The sequence below is a fragment of the Coptis chinensis genome, unplaced genomic scaffold (genome assembly GCF_015680905.1).
Source record: "Coptis chinensis isolate HL-2020 unplaced genomic scaffold, ASM1568090v1 utg1782_pilon_pilon, whole genome shotgun sequence".
NCBI lineage: Eukaryota > Viridiplantae > Streptophyta > Magnoliopsida > Ranunculales > Ranunculaceae > Coptis > Coptis chinensis.
The window spans coordinates 55,863-74,473 of NW_028238116.1; the positions used below are offsets into that span (position 1 = coordinate 55,863).

The following is an 18,611-nucleotide window of genomic DNA, read 5'->3' on the forward strand; positions in this document are numbered from 1 at the left end:
ATGGGAACTCGAACCGGATACAAATGCATCAAACTAACCTCAAAGAGTAATTAATAGGTAATCGGAAATAACATGAAACCGCATCAAACTAACCCCAAAGAAAAAATTAACAGAAATCGAAAGTGGATGCAATCAGTATCAAACTAACCTCAAAGAATAATTAACGGAAAATTGAAAATTGGATGCAACATTACATTGAACTAACCTTAAATAATAATTAACTAGAAATCGGAAACTGTATACAACTGCAAGGAACTAACTTTAAAGAATAATTAACAGGAAATCAGAAACTGGATGCAAATGAATGGAACTAACCCCAAAGAATAATTAACGGCAAATCGGAAACAAGATGCCAATGCATGGAACTAATCTCAAAGAATCATTAAGGTGTAATCGAAAACTAGATGTGAATGCATCAAATTAACGTCAAAGAATAATTAGATGGAAATCGAAAACTAGATGCAAATGCATTGAACTAACTTCAAAAATAATTAATGGGAAATTAGATGCAAATGTATTGATCTAACCTCATAGAGTTATTACCAGCAATCCAAAACTAAATGCAAAACCATGAAACTAACCTCAAAGAATAATTAATGGAAATTGGAAAACGGAAAATCAGAAATTAGATGTAATTGCATTGAACTAACCTTAAAGATTAATTAACAGGAAATCAAAAACCGGATACAAATATAATAAACTAATCTAAAAAAATATTTAACGGAAAATCAGAAATTAAATGTTAATGCATTGAACTAACCTCAAAACATCATTGTTTTATGTGTAGTGGGAATGTCTTGACAAATATATGATTGGAAATGACTTGCTATTCAAGTATATTCAATATGAATTTCGCCTCATTGGGCATTCTCACAAAACTTTTATCAAACTTCTATAATTAAACAACAAAAAAAAGTCGAAGGGTTTTATAAAAGTGTGTTATTATTATTATTATTTTTCTGGAGTTTGGTTTTCATGTTGCAAGAAATTTTGATGAGTGACTAATATAATATTCATATCTTATAAATAGATTTTCATAGTTCAAATATTTTTTAGAATAATTTAATACAACGGCACCGTTCATAGGACGGGTTCAAAAGCTAGTGTAATTTGAAAAAAAGAACCCAGATTACAAGGATGATGATGACGACACAATCCCCACTCTTTAAACCAAATCATGAGTATATGTATCATGGTAGAACCTAGAACCTAGAATGGCGTTTGGGCTTGGAGAAGCAAACTTTCTTCGTTTTCCTTTGAGTCAAAATAGTTGATTGCGTTCATAGAACGCCCCTGGATGGGAAATTAGGGTCTCCCCCACTCTCCAATGCACACAATTTAATTATTATTATTATTATTATTATTATTTATTTTTTTTATTTATTTTTTTTGTATTTGTATTTGGGGAGGAGACCTAATTTCCCAGTTGGGGAAATCCTAATTCTTTACATGTGGGTAACTATGAGTAATTGACCAAGGCGAAGCATTGTCACCAAGTACGGTACGGGTTTAAAATGGTGTATTTGAAAAAAACTTAGTTCGTGTTTTAAACGGAACGCCTCGTGAAAAAAAATGGAAAAAAAAGCATAAAAACGTGGGGCATAAAAAACGGGTTTAAAACGTATAATACGTACAATACGTAAAAGAAACGGTAAAAACCGATGATAAAGAATATAATCGATAAAGAATTTGATTTTTTTTATAAGAGTGGAAAAAAGAATTCACACATAAAATAAAAATAAAAATAATACAAATGAAAGAAAATTCAAATACATGAAAGTATCAAATTATTATTACTCATCCAAATACTAGAAGTTTTAGATTCAGTACCAAAACACAACTCTAAATAAGATACTACTAATTACCAACCATAATGGCATAATCAAGTTCTACAAATAAGTTAATAACTTTATAATTTATAATTAATTATTAATAGTCCAAAACAAAATAAAACTGTCTCAATAAGTCAATCTAATGCCCACTCTTCAAAAAGGTAAACTTCAAAACCCCTTTTTCTTCTTCGTGTTTTCTTTTAGATTAAAAAAAATAATAATAATAATAATAAAAAAAATAATAATTAAACGGGAGATTTTCAAAATCTCGGGGTTTAAACGTTTTTTAAGTCTAAAACGTTTAAAACGGGTTTTTTTGAAAAACCCGGGTTTTAAACTGGAACCAGACGCCTTGCCAATATCTCGGGTTTTAAACGCGTTTTTTTTTCAAAAAAACGCCGATCTTGGTGACAATGAGGCGAAGTAACAAACAATAATTCTAGGGAGACAGGCCTTTTGGCCCGTTTTTAGTGACATGCTAACGTGTATACCCCTCTCACGTGGGCAACATAAAACACACACACAAAAAACCAATGGCAATTTCATAAAATATCACTTCTTCACTCTCTCTCATGAACGAGAAAAAAGGAATATCACTTCTTCCCTCTCCAAATCCTGTATGAACTTTAGCAATTTAACTTCTTCTCTAACCCCACATCACCCTCTCTTCTTCAGTTTTTCCTCATACACTGTACTTAATGGTATAGGTTATGTAAGTATTAATGTGATGACAACAAATTGGATTAATCAGGGATATAACAAGATTAAAATCAACATTGACAAGGATTTTGTTAGTTTAATTGTCAAAGGGTTTCATTCCGATTTTTTTTTTATGTACAAACAATCTCAGCTAAATATTTCGATTTGTTTATAGCTAGACTATGACTAATTGATTTTAGTTTTGGGTTTCGAGTATTTGTCTTCCATAATTCTATTTCGGTACATGTTTTATGTTCCTAATAAGCTGATTTTGAGCAAATCTAAACTCTAAATAATCTAATGTATATGATGGGCTTTGAAAACATATTTAGTAGGAGAGTGGGCTGAGGCGTCGAGAGAGACAAAGAAGGAATACGAATTTGATTTGGTTTTATTTCTCGGTTTCTTTTGTACTTTTGTTGGACGGAGTGGTGAGAGATGTAGACACGTCATCCGGTCACAAAAAACGGGTTATAAAAGCGGTCTCCCTAGAATTATTGAGTAACAAAGCATGGAAACGAGTACACATTTAATTCGGCCCATAAACTCAAGCCCATAAAGCACTAACGCGGAAAACAAGAACCGCCTTTATATAGCGTTAAATTTAGAATACTTGTTGGTCACGAATCACGATTCACGAACATACCGAATTGGAAATCTGATAGAACTCCCTTCTGAAGTCCGAATTCAATTCCAACGCCTATAAAACAAACGCTGGTGCCAAGCTTTACGTTCACAAATTTAGAAACCTAAATACTCTTACAGTTCAAGAAAAACTCTCCCCATCTTCAACAATCAATGGCGACAAGTGGTCCTATTTTGTTACCTAGTAGATATTTTCAACAGCGATCAAATTCAGTTTTATCAATGCGACCTCCCTCTGGGGTTTTGATTACTTATGGGTCGTCATCACCATCACCTTCGACTTCTCCAAGCATAAAGAAACCGCGTTGTGTTGAAGTATCATCAGTTCAAAAGAGAACTTGCATGTGCTCTCCATCGACACATGCGGGTGCGTTCAGGTGTAAGTTTCATAAGAAAATTCAAGCAGAAAAGAAGAACACAACAGATAATAAGAATCAAGAAGATAAAGTTGCAGCAGAATCAAGTACTCGAGTATCTGGGGAAAAGGTGTTGGTAAGAAGAGCCTTGAGGGGATCTCGTCGAAATAAAACACCAACAACAAGAAGAGAAGTGTTTCAACCCAGACCGAGTAGGCTTTCTATTATGTCCAAGGCTGACGACTTATGAAGCAGAAAATCAAGTCCAAAAGATGATAATGTGATATATGTATGTAAACCCCAAAGGGGTAATTCTTGTTCAAAACAATAATATTAGCAACTAAAAGATTGTATCATATGATTAAATGCTTAAAGATTGTATCCTATGTTGTATGCTTGATGTCCTGCATCAATAATAATAGTCAATAGACACAGGGAGAGCCTACCCTTGTTAGCCCAGTAGAATATGTTAAGTATAATTTAACTATATGTTGGTCTATTGTGTGATCGAATTGTGCAAATCGTCCAATGTATGATTCGTCTAAGTTATTGGTTGATTTAGTTCTACATACTTCTAATTTGTTTCCATTGGGATGAAAATTCATTGGGAGGCTCATGACACCCTTCTCCAATCTCTCATCCGCAAACACACGCAATGCTACTACTTCTCAAAAACTCTCGGCAATCTAGCGAACATATAACATGATCATCCATCGCTGTTTTTCTAAATTGTGATATTTTTAGCTTTCAAAATCACATTCTGCCTAATTAGAAAGCGGTTATTGAAACTAATGAATAAGAATGGAGATGAATGTAACTAATAAAGATAATCAAATTCTTAGTAGAGTCTGCATGCATGATCTGGAACAATATAGGAAATTTAGAGACTTGGGATTTTCGCATTTTTCAATATTTTGAAGTAGACTAGTGGATAAAGAAGTTATTTTAGTTAATGCGGAGTTAAAGAATTATGTCTTCAATGGCTTCACTAGCTAGTCTAGGAAGTGTAGTGAGAGTGAATTCATGTGGTTATGTAATAAGTTATTAGTGCTGAGGAATTCGGCTATTAAAGGATGTACAAGTTTTGGTTAGGAATAGATGGAATTGTGTTGGTTACTACTGATTTGATTATGGAAAAGGGGAATTCGGTATCGTTGGATGCTACATTTAGAGGTAGTAAAGATGATGATAGTGATCTTGTACTTAAACCGGCTCATAGGCCTGTTTTGAAACCTAAGGGTGAACAGCCAATTGTTAATATGAATCCCAATTAAGGTTTGGACACCGATGAAACTTGATGGGGAAACGGTTATTGAGAAGACGGAGAATGTGGAGGAAAGAAATAAGATGATTGAGTCATTAGGAGAGGTTTTGGAGAACGCAGAGAAATTGGAAAATGCTGCGCCTAAAAAGCCGGAGATAAGTAAAAATGGTGAAGTTGGTAGTAGACCAGGATCTAATAGACGACCAAAGGTAATCCTGTTGCAAGTGTGCAAAAGGTTGTTAAGAAACCTCTTAAGGCTATCAAGAATTCAAGACTGAGAATGAGATTGAGAGAGAATGTCAAGAAAGAGCAGGTTGAGAAGTAGACACTCGACCTCGTGCCCCTCTTAGACTGCCTCAACACCCTCCAAAAGTTCAACCAACATTGCTAGCAAGGGCTGCGGTAGCTCCAGCTCCTCAGCTCCACCCGTTAAAAGGGCTGTTATCTTGAAAAACATTGGGGCAGCTCCGCGGCCGCCCAGTTGATAATGAGGCAGGACCGAGTTTAAAGTCCAAAGAGCGGAAGCAAATCCTGATTGACAAGTTTGCGTCCAAGAAAACAGTGGTTGATCTTTGAGGCATTTTGACTCACATGTGAGTTTTTGAATGGAGAGAATTAGAGAAAGGAAAGCTAGGCACGAGAATACACAACTTTTTCTTTAACAAAAATGTTATCCACATGGGAAATGTAAGTTGGGAAGGGAATTCTACTTCAGTCCATATCAAAAATATTAGATACACATGTTTGGCCAACACACAAAGTTACGATACCTTACCTGATCCATTATTAAAAGTTTAGAACTGAATATAATCGCTTAGGAAGAGAAAAGTGTAAGGGCATGTTTCCTTATGCCCTGCATCTTGCGCTCACGAACTCTTATGCATCAGTCCAGGTACAGCTAACAATCAAGTGTACATATATATATCTAATCCTGCTACGCAAGACTGTCACACTGCCTTGTTGTGTGCCTTTTCAACTTAAAGTTAGTGTTGGTGTATTTGGATTTGGTTTTGACCAGTATAGTAAGGAATTCAAATGGTCGGGCACAGATGTTCCACTCCTTGGTTGGCGGTGGCAATCCTAGAACAGAAGCCTATGTACTCGCAGTTAGCTTGAATCAGTGCAGAAAATAAGAGAATGTTCCACAAGTGTTACAGTACAGTATGCAGTAATGCCATTGATCAGAATTAGTTTGTGGATCAGTGCATTGGCTCGTCAGTACCAGTGAAAGCATCGTATGGTTAAATCAGCTGGCCTCTGAAAACTTTGGGACTTTTCCCATTTGTCAATTCAGCTATGTGATTGATAAAGAACTTGTAACCTTAGGTGGCTGTCTATCCATAGCTGATTATTCTTGTAACAATCATATTGAAATATGGACTATGAAGGATTACAACATGAAGCAATCATGGACGAAAATTGGAGTGGTGATAGAGAGGATGCAGGTTAAAAATGTTCGTCCTATTTCCCTTAGAAAGAATGGTGAAATTTTACTACTCAATAACGCGCAGGAACTGGTTTCCTACAACATTAAAAGTCAAAGGTACACTCGTCTGCTGTCTATTCGACATCAAGGAAAAATACTTGGAGAAAGTAGTAGCCATGCATGAGCGTCTATATATGGTTCATCCATATGTTGGGAACCTCATATCACTCAGAAATCCTTAAGAAAGAAGAAAATGCAAGATGAAGAACAAAAAGGCAGAACTTACGAATTATAATTGTATTGTAGTGTTTGATCTACTTGATTCAATTATTGCTTACCATTCACTGTATAGTGCACTCTGCTGACTCTTCTTGTGTAGACAAACGAGAGTACATAATGCTACGTGCAAGATGAAAACATAATCCACAGAATCTGATCTTTGTTCGTCTTTAGATCATTTCCTGCACTTGGGATTATACACGTGGCTGTCACACTGTCACCAATGCAACGACATACTTTCAGGGTAATTTGTTTCACTCTGAGATAAGTTCTTAGTTAATGCACACCTCGCGAATATGTCCTGAACAAGAATTCATTGTGGCCATAACGCATGGAAATATAATTTGTTGCGTTGAACCAGCTTTATATACTCGATATAATCCCCTGCACACCACATTGTCAGAGATTTCAAAAGCATCATCCTTGAGCATTGACATCAATGACTGTACAAGGCCGGGTTTTGCAAACCCTGCCAGTATATCATTTCAGTAAACAAACTAGGCTGTTTGGAGGGAGAGGGTGGGTGGGGGATAATGGACCACAATTGTCAGAAGGGATCGAAGTAAAATCACTGCAAATTCCCTCAACTCACAAAAATTACATGCTAATGAAAAGCCCTTGTAATGCAATGGGATTAAAGCACCTGGTAATTTGAAGCCTGATGTGGCTTTAAAGGGAAAAGCTAAGGAGTTTGAAGTTGGGAACTTGCTTACAGCTATTGCTCTATGAAAGTGGCATTCTATGGAAATATAAACTCGTAAGCCTTTCTTGGGTTTGCAGAGCAATACGTGCATTTTGTAGAGTTACAAGTGCTTTCAGGATGTCTAGTTGCATGATTCTAGTTTCTTACTGAGAAGAAGTCCTATGCTGAGGAAGGTGAATTTCACCGAAAAATCTAGTGGAACTTAAGCTATGTCACTCCAATGTTTTGTGACAGTCAGACAACCTCATATAATTTGCGAGGAACACAATTCCCTCTGCAGTGAACGTAGTGAGCAAGTCCGAAGATGCAAAGTTGGTGCAAATATTGACATTGACATAGATTGAGATCACCCAATGGCAAAAGCCTACTTCTCATAATAAGATAGGGAAGAAAATGTCAGAGAAAAGTATTACAAGTGGTGTAATTAGATTCACACTAATAGAGAAAACAAAGAAAACTTTCAAAAAGGAAAAGCTTCGGGTGATTTTATTTGCCCAAGAAGAAGCATATAGGAAAACAGTATTGAAGGACATTAATAAGATAGAAATAGTAAAGCTTCTACACTGATAAAGTGACAAGATGCCAACTATGATGGCTGAAGAACAAAAGTCAGAAAAAGGTACACAATATCTCAACTGAACCTACAACACATTGACATACCGCTGCAGTTGCTGCTTTTGCTGGTTTATCACTGGCACAGCTGCTCAACAGCAGTCACTATCTGGGCAGGTTGAACTACAGTCACATCTTCCAGAGTCCCTGCATACGGTGTTGGCACATCCTGTGACGACAGGCACCTGATTGGGGCATCCAAGTAGTCATAAAAGTTTTCGGTGATAGCAGCCGTCAAACTGGCCCCAATTCCACCAGTCCGCATGCACTCCTCCACGATCAGTACACGGTGCGTCTTCTTAATTGAATTCCCAATAGTGTGCAAGTCAAAAGGTTTCAGGGACCTGATATCAATAACCTCGGGATCATATCCGTTGTTCACAAGTGTCTTTACAGCCTGCATCACATGGTACCTCATGCGGGAGTAGGTGAGGATCGTGACATGCTCTCCGGGTCTCACCATCTCAGCCTCTTCCAATGAACATACATATTCTTCATCTGGGATACTCTCTTTGAGGTTGTAGAGCAGCACATGCTCAAACAGTATAACTGGATTCTCACTCCGAATGGCAGCCTTCATCAGGCCCTTGGCATTATAAGGGGTTGAGCAGGCAACCATCTGGATTCCAGGAATTGACTGGAAATAAGACTCAAGTCTTTGTGAGTGCTCTGCCCCAAGCTGACGTCCGACACCTCCAGGCCCACGGATGACAACAGGGATGGTGAACTGACCTCCTGAGGTGTAGTGTAGCATGCCACAATTGTTTGAGATCTGGTTGAAAGCCAAAGAAGGAAACCCATGTTCATACCCTCGATGACTGGCCTAAGTCCACTCATAGCAGCCCCAATGCCCATACCTGTGAAGGAATTCTCAGCAATGGGAGTATCAAGAACCCTGAGATCTCCAAATTTTTTGGCAAGGCCTTTTGTCACCTTGTATGAACCTCCATAATGACCGACATCTTCACCCATGACGCATACACGGGGATCTCTATCCATCTCTTCTTCAAGTCCTTCTTGAAGAGCTTCAAAGAGCAAGAGCTCGTGCCTGCATAGGACCAGTTAAACCCAATCATATTTCCTAACATTTTTCAGAAGGAAATCTTCAAAATTGCAAGACAAGGATGCGAAAAATAAAAAATAAAAAGCGCAAATATGATAAGCAAACAGAAGAGGTAACAAAAGGCAGGACCATGTAATCTGGCTTATCTGATCTTTTCTTTTTATCTCTTTTTCTTTCCTCGAAAACTAAAATTTCATTTGGTGAGAGAAATTGCAAAACTGATCTGGCATCATAACTATGACACCCCAACTAGGTTGCCACCCCTACATCCAACTCATCCTTTACCATCTTTTGCTTACTTAACAAGCCACTTAGGTCAGCCGTAAGCTATACAACCAGAAAGAAGACGACAAGAAAAGAACATTACATCGTTAGGTTACAAAACAGTTGCACACAAAGTCTTGAAATCTCATCAGCCTAAGTGCTGAGTTACTGGCTGCCCATTCGTATACCAGTCCCTTGACATTAACAGTGATTGAGTGCAGTTAAGCCAATCTAGATGTCATGATGTCTTACAGGATCAGGGAGAGGTCATTTTCATCATTGAAGGCAGTTTTTCTTGTCTGGAAAAATTGGTATTCATTGGAAGGTACCACTCTAACTAACAAAAAATAGTTGTTCAAAGACAATGCATTTTATACATGAAGCTGAAGTTATACACACTATAACTTAAAAAAACAGAAGCAGAGAATCTAAAGCTTTTAAAAATAAACAAAACATGGCTATGAAAGTTGTCTGAGATAACCACATGCATTGCAACTTCAGCTGTTTGGCCGACAAAGGTGCTAGCAAAGGCTTAACAAACATTTTTTTTTTTTTTTTTTTTAATGAAAAGGCAATCAAACATTAACTATTGAAGCTACTACTTATTTTTACCCATACACAACCTTTTTATGTCATCTACTTTACATTTTCGAACAGACATGTGATACACATACACTCAATATCATATCATTGGTGGGTAAAACAAAGCACATTACAGAACGAAGAGCAGACTTTAGACCACAGCATTGTAATTTGTGTTTAATGGATCTTAATCTTCATTCTTCAGCTACCAAAAATGATTTTGTGGAGTTGAAAAGCAAAGGAAACACAAAATGGCCACCAAAACATTAAAAATAGTCTGTTTGATGAATTATTCAGCATATCAATGAGACCAATACATTATGCAGACAAAAATCGATGAGCTCAATGGGTAAAAATATTACAAAGAAAAGAAAAAAAAACAAAATCAGGAACGCTCAACACTCAGTGTACTCTGAGAATACAGCAGTAGGATAATATTATAATAATGAAGGGAAGTTGCTTATGATGGCTTGAGTGTGTAAAGAATCAGTATTAAGCGTTTGTGCCAGTTGGCTGCTCAGATAGGGCACGAGAAGGGCCAAAATGAAGTAGAACTTAGTAAAAAATGAAATGGAGATACTCGTTACAATTCAAAACAATGTCAGGATTTGTCTACACGAAACTGAATGGTGAAACAAAACTATATTACACCGTGATCAGAAAACAACCAGCGAGTCATCTCAACGCAACTGGAAAGAGGCTTATCAGATAATGTGTGCCTAGTATCCAACATACATAGATTAAAAAGAACATAACTTCAACAAAGAATTAATACATTATCTAGAATCTAATGTACACTCACACTGGACTAGCATCAGCAAAGAATTGTTGTTACACAAACAGGACCATTCAGCTGAAAAAAGGTGGTATTCTACGACATCCATTTATTCACAAACACCATATTCGATGTGGAACAAGCAAATCATGGAATAAATTATCTAGTGGCTTCTCGTCACAGTACTCACATATAAATATAAGAACAGTATGTATATATAATGAGGTTTCATGGGGTATATAGAATACAAGCATCATAATAACCTGATCCTAATAACAATACTTATTCATTATCATGAAAAAGCTTAGATATAATCATGTCACACATATATACAACAAGTTATAATCTAAACAAACTTGGCAATTATGAAACAAATAAAAGCCAAAATGTAACAAGCATTACCCCGACTTAGTCTTCGTAGACGCATCGGCCTTTTCCTACAAACATATCAAAACTTCAAAACATCAAAACTCGAAAAATCGAAACAAAAATTATTCAAAAAATAAAAAAAGTTGAGAATATTAACTGCAACAGCACTTGTAACAAGCTTTGAATCACTCTCAACAACTTTCGGGCTCATCCCAAATGCAGTTTCCTTCCCATTATTAAATCTACATGCAAAAAATTTCCCCTTCTTACTCTCTGTAACAACAACAAAAAAAACATCAAAAAACATAAAAAAAACAACACCCAAAGTTCTAAAACACAACAAACCTGAGAATGAGATTGATTTGGGTGAAAAAAGAAGAGATCTTTTAGTAGTGGAATTAACAGAACTTAAAGAAACAGTAGCTGCTGCAGCAATGGTTTGAGAAACTGCAGACATCGTTGAAAAGAGAAAGTTGTTTAGAATGAGAGAAATGAGGATGGGGAAATTAATAAGGATTTAAGAGTAATGGGAAATGAAAGATGGGCGGAGAGATTGAGGTGGTGAAGAAAGAAACAGGGAAAATGAGAGTTGGGCCAGTTGTTGTTTATTGTAGCTGGCTTTTTAATTTTTTTTGGCATAATAAATATCGCCCATCTCAAATCTGTTTTTTTTATTGGTATTAGGTGTGACTTCCGTAGTAACCGAAGTACCTAACCGTAACTATAAATGAATTTTGGCGAGATGTCGTAAATTTCAGGTCTTTTAAATTTCGACATAAAAGCTTAGAAACTGTGCAGTTTAAGCACTAAACGGTAGCAAAATCCGAAATAATCGGGGATTAATCGGAATTAATCGTCTTAGTTAACCTATAATACATTTGTCATATATAAGTGATATATAAGTGATATAAGAAACTAAAACAAAATAAAATAAAAAAAACTACAAGCTTGAGTGGTGGAGTGCTAGCTGGTCTAAGAGTTTTTTTTTTTGTGGTTTTTTACTTTTTACGGTTTTAATTATTTTTTCGGTGAAGTGAAACGTTTTCAATATATAGATTCGCGGGCTTTTCTTTTTAGGGGTTTTTTGTGGGCTTAAAAAAAAAAAAAAAAAACTATAAACCTATTAATCGACGTTTTTTTTATACCGATTTTCCGATTAAGCGAAAGAAATCGCCCATTTTATGGCACCCGTTCAGACCTCTAAATTTTTTCTTGATCAAATCGATCGAGGAGCGCATATCACTTATGCGCCGATTAATAGGCGCTTAAACTGCCCAGCCTAGAAACTAGTATATTGTCATAGCAGTGGGGGCTTGAACGAGAATTAGAAAGGCATAGAGAGTGGAGAGAGAGAAGGAGAGATTGAAAAGGCATAGAGAGGGAGATGGAGATGAAGAGAAAAGATAAAGACAGAAAGAAACCAACCAAATGACATTTTGACCATATACCCTCTTCAGCCCAAAACGTTCGCTCCGCTCACTTGAACTATACAAATATTGGAGTTAACAATAGTTCAACTTATTAATTTCATATTTGAGAAGTCAAAAATTGTCCAAAATATGGTCGAGCCAATCTAGAACTTCTCTGCGTACTGTGTCAAAGGCCCTCCTTGTTCTCGTTCTCCTAATTTGATCACAACACTCAATTATGGGTGGACAGGGTGCCGCCTAAGTAGATATTTGGTGCCACCAAATAGTTGAAGTACCTATAAATGGGTTGCATAGTACAAAAAAATATGAGGAATTGGCATTTAGTAGATGCATTACAATGCTGGTAACTTGGTATATAAACCAGCATACCCACATTCATATTCCCAACTTTTTGGATAAAAAAAAACTCATGCTTCTGTTACTTTATACTGTTTGTACTTTCCACTTTCCACTTTCCACTTTCCACTTTTGACAGTTTCCACCTTTGACTATTTTAGTATTCACTGCATACACTTTACAGTTGCAAAAGCCTGCAATTTTGCTTAAAACAGACACTACCAGAATTTTCAGTACCAAACTATGGATAGATTCTGTCATTCTGAGATAGATTTGCTACTGAGAAAAAAAGGATAGAGATAGATAGAGATTAAAAATGGAGATATTCTTCCTTCTAAGTTCCATAATCTACAACACACTTCTTTCCCTCACACTTTCCCTTTTCCTTCCATTCCAATACATTTACCACCTCATTTTCCAATCTAAACAAGAAGAAGGCCAAAATCCAGTATTGGTCTTTTACCAAGGCTCAGTTTACCATGAAAGAAAACGCCCAGTTCGACACGCCTTTCGATATGATGTTCGTTATGCATTACTTGATCTTGATGGTGGTCCCAACACTTTACCTTCTTCTTTCTTTGAAAACCATCTGTCTGCTCAACAAGCTAGACAAATCACCATCACCACTGGTCCAGTGTAAGTACTTCATACCCCTCCTTATTTTATAGTTTTTTTTTTTTATTGACAAGCCTGTTTTAAATGAGATCAGTAACTTTTTGATGCTGGCGGGGTTCGAGCCCCAGACCTCTGGTATCATCACCCAAAGGTTTTACCGACTTTGCTAGTCGACACCTGCTCCTTATTTTATAGTCATTGAGTCATTGCATTATGTTTGAGATTATTTATATTCAATTTTCGCTTAGTTTTAATGTTTAAGATCGTTCAATGTGTTCTGTGGATTGAATGAAATGTAGGAAACGTGTGGATTGAATTTAAGTACCATTTTCCAAATGTTGTTGTAAGGGACCATTTTGGTTGAAATTAGATACTGAAATACTCAATGACGATTAGAAAACGAGATAGTTCATATTGTTAGCGATTGTCTAGTATTGTGGAAGTGTAGACCCAACTATCCACAAGTTATGATTGTAAATGTGTAATTGTTCACTTTGGAATTGTTATAACTCTCAGGGATAAAATATTCTGAATGGAATATTGTATATCATTTGCGAAGTGTATTTTATGTTTTGAGAACTTTTAAGTATTTTACAAGCTCTGTGTTATACAGGTTTCTTTTGACAATACCCCCTAGTGTCGGATATGAACAGAATCCATTGAGTGTGTATTACTGTTATGATATAGAAGGATCTGCTCCACGCTTGAAGAAGTGCATTGCCGAGGTATGGAGTTCATGTGCTTCTTTTCATGAACTATAATGTAGGGATGTAGCTTTAAGATCAAACTCGATTAGTTCAAATTCTTAGCCTGCATGTGTGTGCACCCTGTCTGGGAGATTATAATTCCCAGACTGAAACCTTTTATCTACTTGTAGAAACCTTTTACTATTGATCACATTTTCTATCTGAATAGTCCTTCACTCAACTCGATATGTTTCCTGTACTGTAACTTTAGGGATTTTTTTCCCGTCTGTTTTTAACTAAATTGAAAAAACGATGAAACGATCTAATACTTCTGCCTCAAACAAAGATGGTATCGAAATTCTGTTAGTAGAATAAATGTCAAAAGAGAGATGATCCTTACCTTGCGTGTTGCTTCCTCTTAATCTGGATTCCAAAATAGTGTATTGGGTAAAGAGGGTCAAAATGAGATATGAAGACGACAAAATCCCTTGTGCTAAGAAATATATAGCAGGAATGTCACTAATATGAACTCGGTGGTAGTTTGAGGTACTGTGTGAGAGGATAATCAGTATGCTGCTAAGGTCAATATAATCAACCCAATGGTCATTGTATTGAAGAACTAGTAGAATCAGATTTTTCTTGTTCTTTTTTTTTTTTTTTTTCATTTTTTCAATAACTCTAGTCGGCTTGAATTTAATGTTGTATGAATGGTTTCATATTGAGGTACTGGTATAGTTTGTTTTAAGACAAATTAAATCCTTCATAGCAGTCACTACGACTTAATGCACAATACCTACAAAAATGTCTAGTAAGATTGCCGTCACTACAAGGTCTTATTTATTGATGGCTTTATTTACTGTTACAGGATATTTAGTGTTTCACTCACTACATCTATTGATCTTCTTCTTAGGTAACAAACACACCATGGGGTGAAAGAGTGTCTTTTGTTTTCAATCCAGATTCAGATTTAGTAGCAAAACCGTTGCATGTCAGTCCTTTCATGGTACAGCTCATTACAACTTTTATCTCGGTTATCCTTGTTATTTTGCTCTTTGATATGCTGTTTCACTCTCTATGTTGTATGATGCATGTAATACACATCCTTTTTCCATAATAAAAGGCAAACCAAACAAGTAGTTGACTTTTCGTTTTTCCTTAATTTCCTTTTTTTTCCCGTTTAAATACATCTTATGCATGGTAGCACCTATAAAGCATGGCTGTTCCCCCTCCCGATCTCCTCATATGAATGAACACATTGCTCAAGTTTTTTATGTCTAACACATGCATATAAAATGACACTGATCAACACAACTGTGTCTTATTTGCTGTCTGAAAACTATAATACATGTTCGATTGGTTGTTTGCTTTTGTGCTTATTATGTTTTCCTTCTATGAGATTTTGTTCTTCTCTATAGTCTATCGATCTATCTTTATGTACCTAGTCTGGATCCCTTTGACATCCTTTTCAGGTACTCGAACATACTACCTTTTCTAATGGTCTGAAATGAACATGCCTATCTTGTAAAGTCCAAGATTGAGGATGGGCATTATTTTGTCTCATTCCAAATATGAGAAACCGTGGGTCATAGAATATCCAGAAGCTCATCCCTGTGATTTGAAGTATACAATGCAAGGAAGATATTCAGGATTAGGGTTCAAATTAGGAGTCTGGGCTTTTGGAGGCACTTTTCTAGGTTAACATATTCAACTTTTAACTCTAAACAATTTGAAGGTTTCTCCAATTGGTTGTTTATGTATCACGCTCCTCGCAAAAGCTCCCTCCCCCTATTTTTTGTGTTTAAGTCAATTTCAGCTTGTCCTTAATTATTTTGTCACTTGTATTATTAGTAAAAGCAACAAGATAACCTTACGAGGGATGTTCCTATGTTTGTTCTTACTTATTATAAACAAATGAGTGCAAGTACGTGCATACACGTTTGGGATTTAAGTTGAGTTCTTGCTTTATGTATTTTAGATTGATGTAAGCATGACACCATACTCCTGGGCATAAGTGCAGGATATGCTGGGAAACTGGAGCATGAGAGCCAATGAGCCTGGTGATAATCTCTTCTTAGCCATTTCAGTTGAGCACCCCAAACTTGGCGACTTCTTCACAGCTACTTTGACAGCGAGGAAAGTATCCTCGGGGGCACCCAGTCCGTCAATATTCTTTTGGATGATGCCTCAAAAAGTGGCTCTTGGGATATACTGGCAGGTAATGTAATAATGACTTGCGACATCTTTGCATTTTATATGATTTTAACTATATCTCACAATTCTACTTTGACACAATATTGCCAATAGAGGTGAAACTTGTATTCACTCAACTGACTTCACTGATGGTTTTTGCTTCCTAAATTGAGTGTTTAGCCTTTGAGTAGTTTGAGATTGGAATTAAATGTCCATTTTTTGTTCTTCTGTTTCTTTAGGCTCTCAAGCTCTGGTGGAATAATGTTCAATTCATGCAACATCCTAGGTATTTCTGTCCGAAATACAGAGAGGAGGCTAGATTACGTAATAGGATACTACAATGTTGTCAGACACCTGAAGAGAATGAGAACAGTCGTCTTAAGGTTGACAGGAGCCATTCAAATGGGTTGGCAGATGGAGATATGGTTGGTCGTTGGTGTGTGTGGAGAGATGCTCAATGGCCATGGAATTGAGTACTCTGACTGTTAGGATTCCAAGTCCACTAGTGTTATTGAGAGCTTGGCCATAAAGAATGCGAAAGAGCACTAAAATCTTAGTAGCTTGACAAATGCCATGCACCAATTTTGGGCTGCTTATCCAAAAACAACAGGTGACGCCATGGAGTTTTCCATAAACTTGTGCAGGTTCATGGTTTTCTATATTGTTTTGTATGTAAGTTTGTTCATTGATATCTTATTGCCAAACAATTGAGTCGTTCTTATATATTATTTTCCATTGATTATGCTTCATTCGCTTGAATATATTGATCTGTAAGGCTGTAACAATGGGAGTTATTTGTTCTTTTTCTATCTGTCCTTTTTTTAGGACTTCTCTCTTGAGACTTCATTCTAGACCACCTACGCAAATCACATTCTAGACCAATATTTATTCTTCTTCTTGTCAGTTATGGTGTTGGTGAGATTAGTATAGTACCTAGCACTATTCCAGTTCTTCATTCTTACATTGTTCCTCTCTTTCCACGCTTGTGAGTTGTGACTTAGTGGATCATCTCACACCTGCTCCATCTTCTTGTAGAGACTGGTCGGACCTCCAGGATCATATTTTACATTTAGTTGAAGGTAGGTTAATTGACGTCAAAGATGTAATACACTTTGGGGCTGTTTGTAAGCAATGGCGTAGTTCTGTTTATACTGAACTTGGAGTTCAATTACACCGCCAAGTTCCTTTACTTATGCTTCCTAGCCAAGCGATCGAGTAGCGATGGACCAACTCGAAGTTTGTACAGCGTCTCACTAGAAAAATAACTTGGCGGGTGACAGTTCTTGGACCAAACTAGACTTGGCCCGTGGCACCATGGAAGATGTTATTTTCTTTGGCAACAAGTTTTACTACTATTGATGGCGTTGGGGGCGTCTTTGATCCTAGTCATCCTAATGGTTCCAAACTGCTAAGGCTCTCACGTTGCCCAGCTTGTTGCATTGGTGCTAAAAGCATGTATCTCGTTGAATCATCTGGGTGATTACAGATGACAATGGTTATTATGACGATAATAATTGTGATTGTGATGATGGTAGTTATGATGACTAGCAAGATGCACGTGGTTGACAAACAAATTTATTGGAATATATATATGAAGAAGGTAAGTAAAGTATGTGAATTTGAGTGATGTAAGTATTGGTTAGTGTAACATGCATAGGGACTTATTTAAAGTTTGTTTGACGACCATTACATAAATATTACATTTAAAAGCATAGTGCATTATGAAATTTATTGGGGGCTTTTTTTGAAGAAAGGAATTGTATCATAAACTTTGACATGTTTTTTGATATTGACAGGTGAGTTTCTGAGGCCAATAATAAGGAATTGAAAAGGCAGAGGGAGACTGAATTTATTGGTTTGAAGCGTAGAGTGACAAAAAGGACCCAAAACTTCAATTGTTCATATAGCAGGAATCCTTCTTTGTTGCTCCCATCACCACACTTTGAGGGGGTGCACGAGGGCAATACAATGAAGCACTGCTATAATGTATAAACCAGGAAGAACATCCAGTTATGAGTACTACTCTTGGCATCGAAAGTAAAAAAAAGAAAAATGAATTCTATACTAACATATTTGAGTCTGGAAATAGGTCCCTAAACCCTAACATATGTTTCTAAGCTAGACTGTGTTTTTCCATCCTCTGAAATGACGATGTACAATATAACACTGGATTGCTTATATACAAACTAATTGGTGACTGAAATTAGAAACTAAACACAATCAAACGCAATTCGAAAAGGATTGAAAAATGGTGAATGAATAAGTTGTCCGTAACAGACAGTTCAAGACAATTAGAAAACAATAAGAAGAAGAGGCAATATCTACCAGCGGTCATCACATGAACTTAGATGATAAAATCCCTATAGAGTAGATAGATAACAGGACGAATAGGGGAAAAAAAATTTAAACATAACACGTATAATAGCTTGAATTTATAGCAAACGCTCATCACCATGAACATAGAAAAATAGTGAACGCATGTAAA

At 36.4% G+C, this 18,611-nt stretch overlaps 2 protein-coding genes across 2 annotated transcripts; one reads left to right on the forward strand and one right to left on the reverse strand.

Annotated features, from left to right (window-relative positions):
* Positions 1-7,662: 7,662 nt before the first annotated feature.
* LOC147473777 (pyruvate dehydrogenase E1 component subunit beta-like) lies at positions 7,663-11,465 on the reverse strand. The gene is given in 5 exon segments (XM_086587050.1): positions 7,663-8,605; positions 8,608-8,864; positions 10,903-10,937; positions 11,027-11,142; positions 11,215-11,465. Coding segments are annotated over 5 exon segments (1,233 nt in total). The 5' UTR covers positions 11,327-11,465; the 3' UTR covers positions 7,663-7,892.
* Positions 11,466-12,779: 1,314 nt separating this feature from the next.
* On the forward strand, positions 12,780-16,875 carry LOC147473778 (uncharacterized). The gene is made up of 5 exons (XM_086587052.1): positions 12,780-13,271; positions 13,864-13,975; positions 14,847-14,939; positions 15,954-16,151; positions 16,366-16,875. Exons 1-5 carry the CDS (start codon positions 12,952-12,954, stop codon positions 16,597-16,599), a joined length of 957 nt encoding a protein of 318 aa, XP_086443178.1. The 5' UTR covers positions 12,780-12,951; the 3' UTR covers positions 16,600-16,875.
* Positions 16,876-18,611: the final 1,736 nt, after the last annotated feature.

Bases quoted from the DNA above. Each gene is read 5' to 3' on its own strand.
- LOC147473778 (XM_086587052.1), top strand. From the start codon at position 12,952: ATGGAGATATTCTTCCTTCTAAGTTCCATAATCTACAACACACTTCTT. The intron at 13,976-14,846 runs GTATGGAGTTCA...TCTTCTTCTTAG, and splicing joins TGAAGAAGTGCATTGCCGAG to GTAACAAACACACCATGGGG. The intron at 14,940-15,953 runs GTACAGCTCATT...GCATAAGTGCAG, and splicing joins TGCATGTCAGTCCTTTCATG to GATATGCTGGGAAACTGGAG.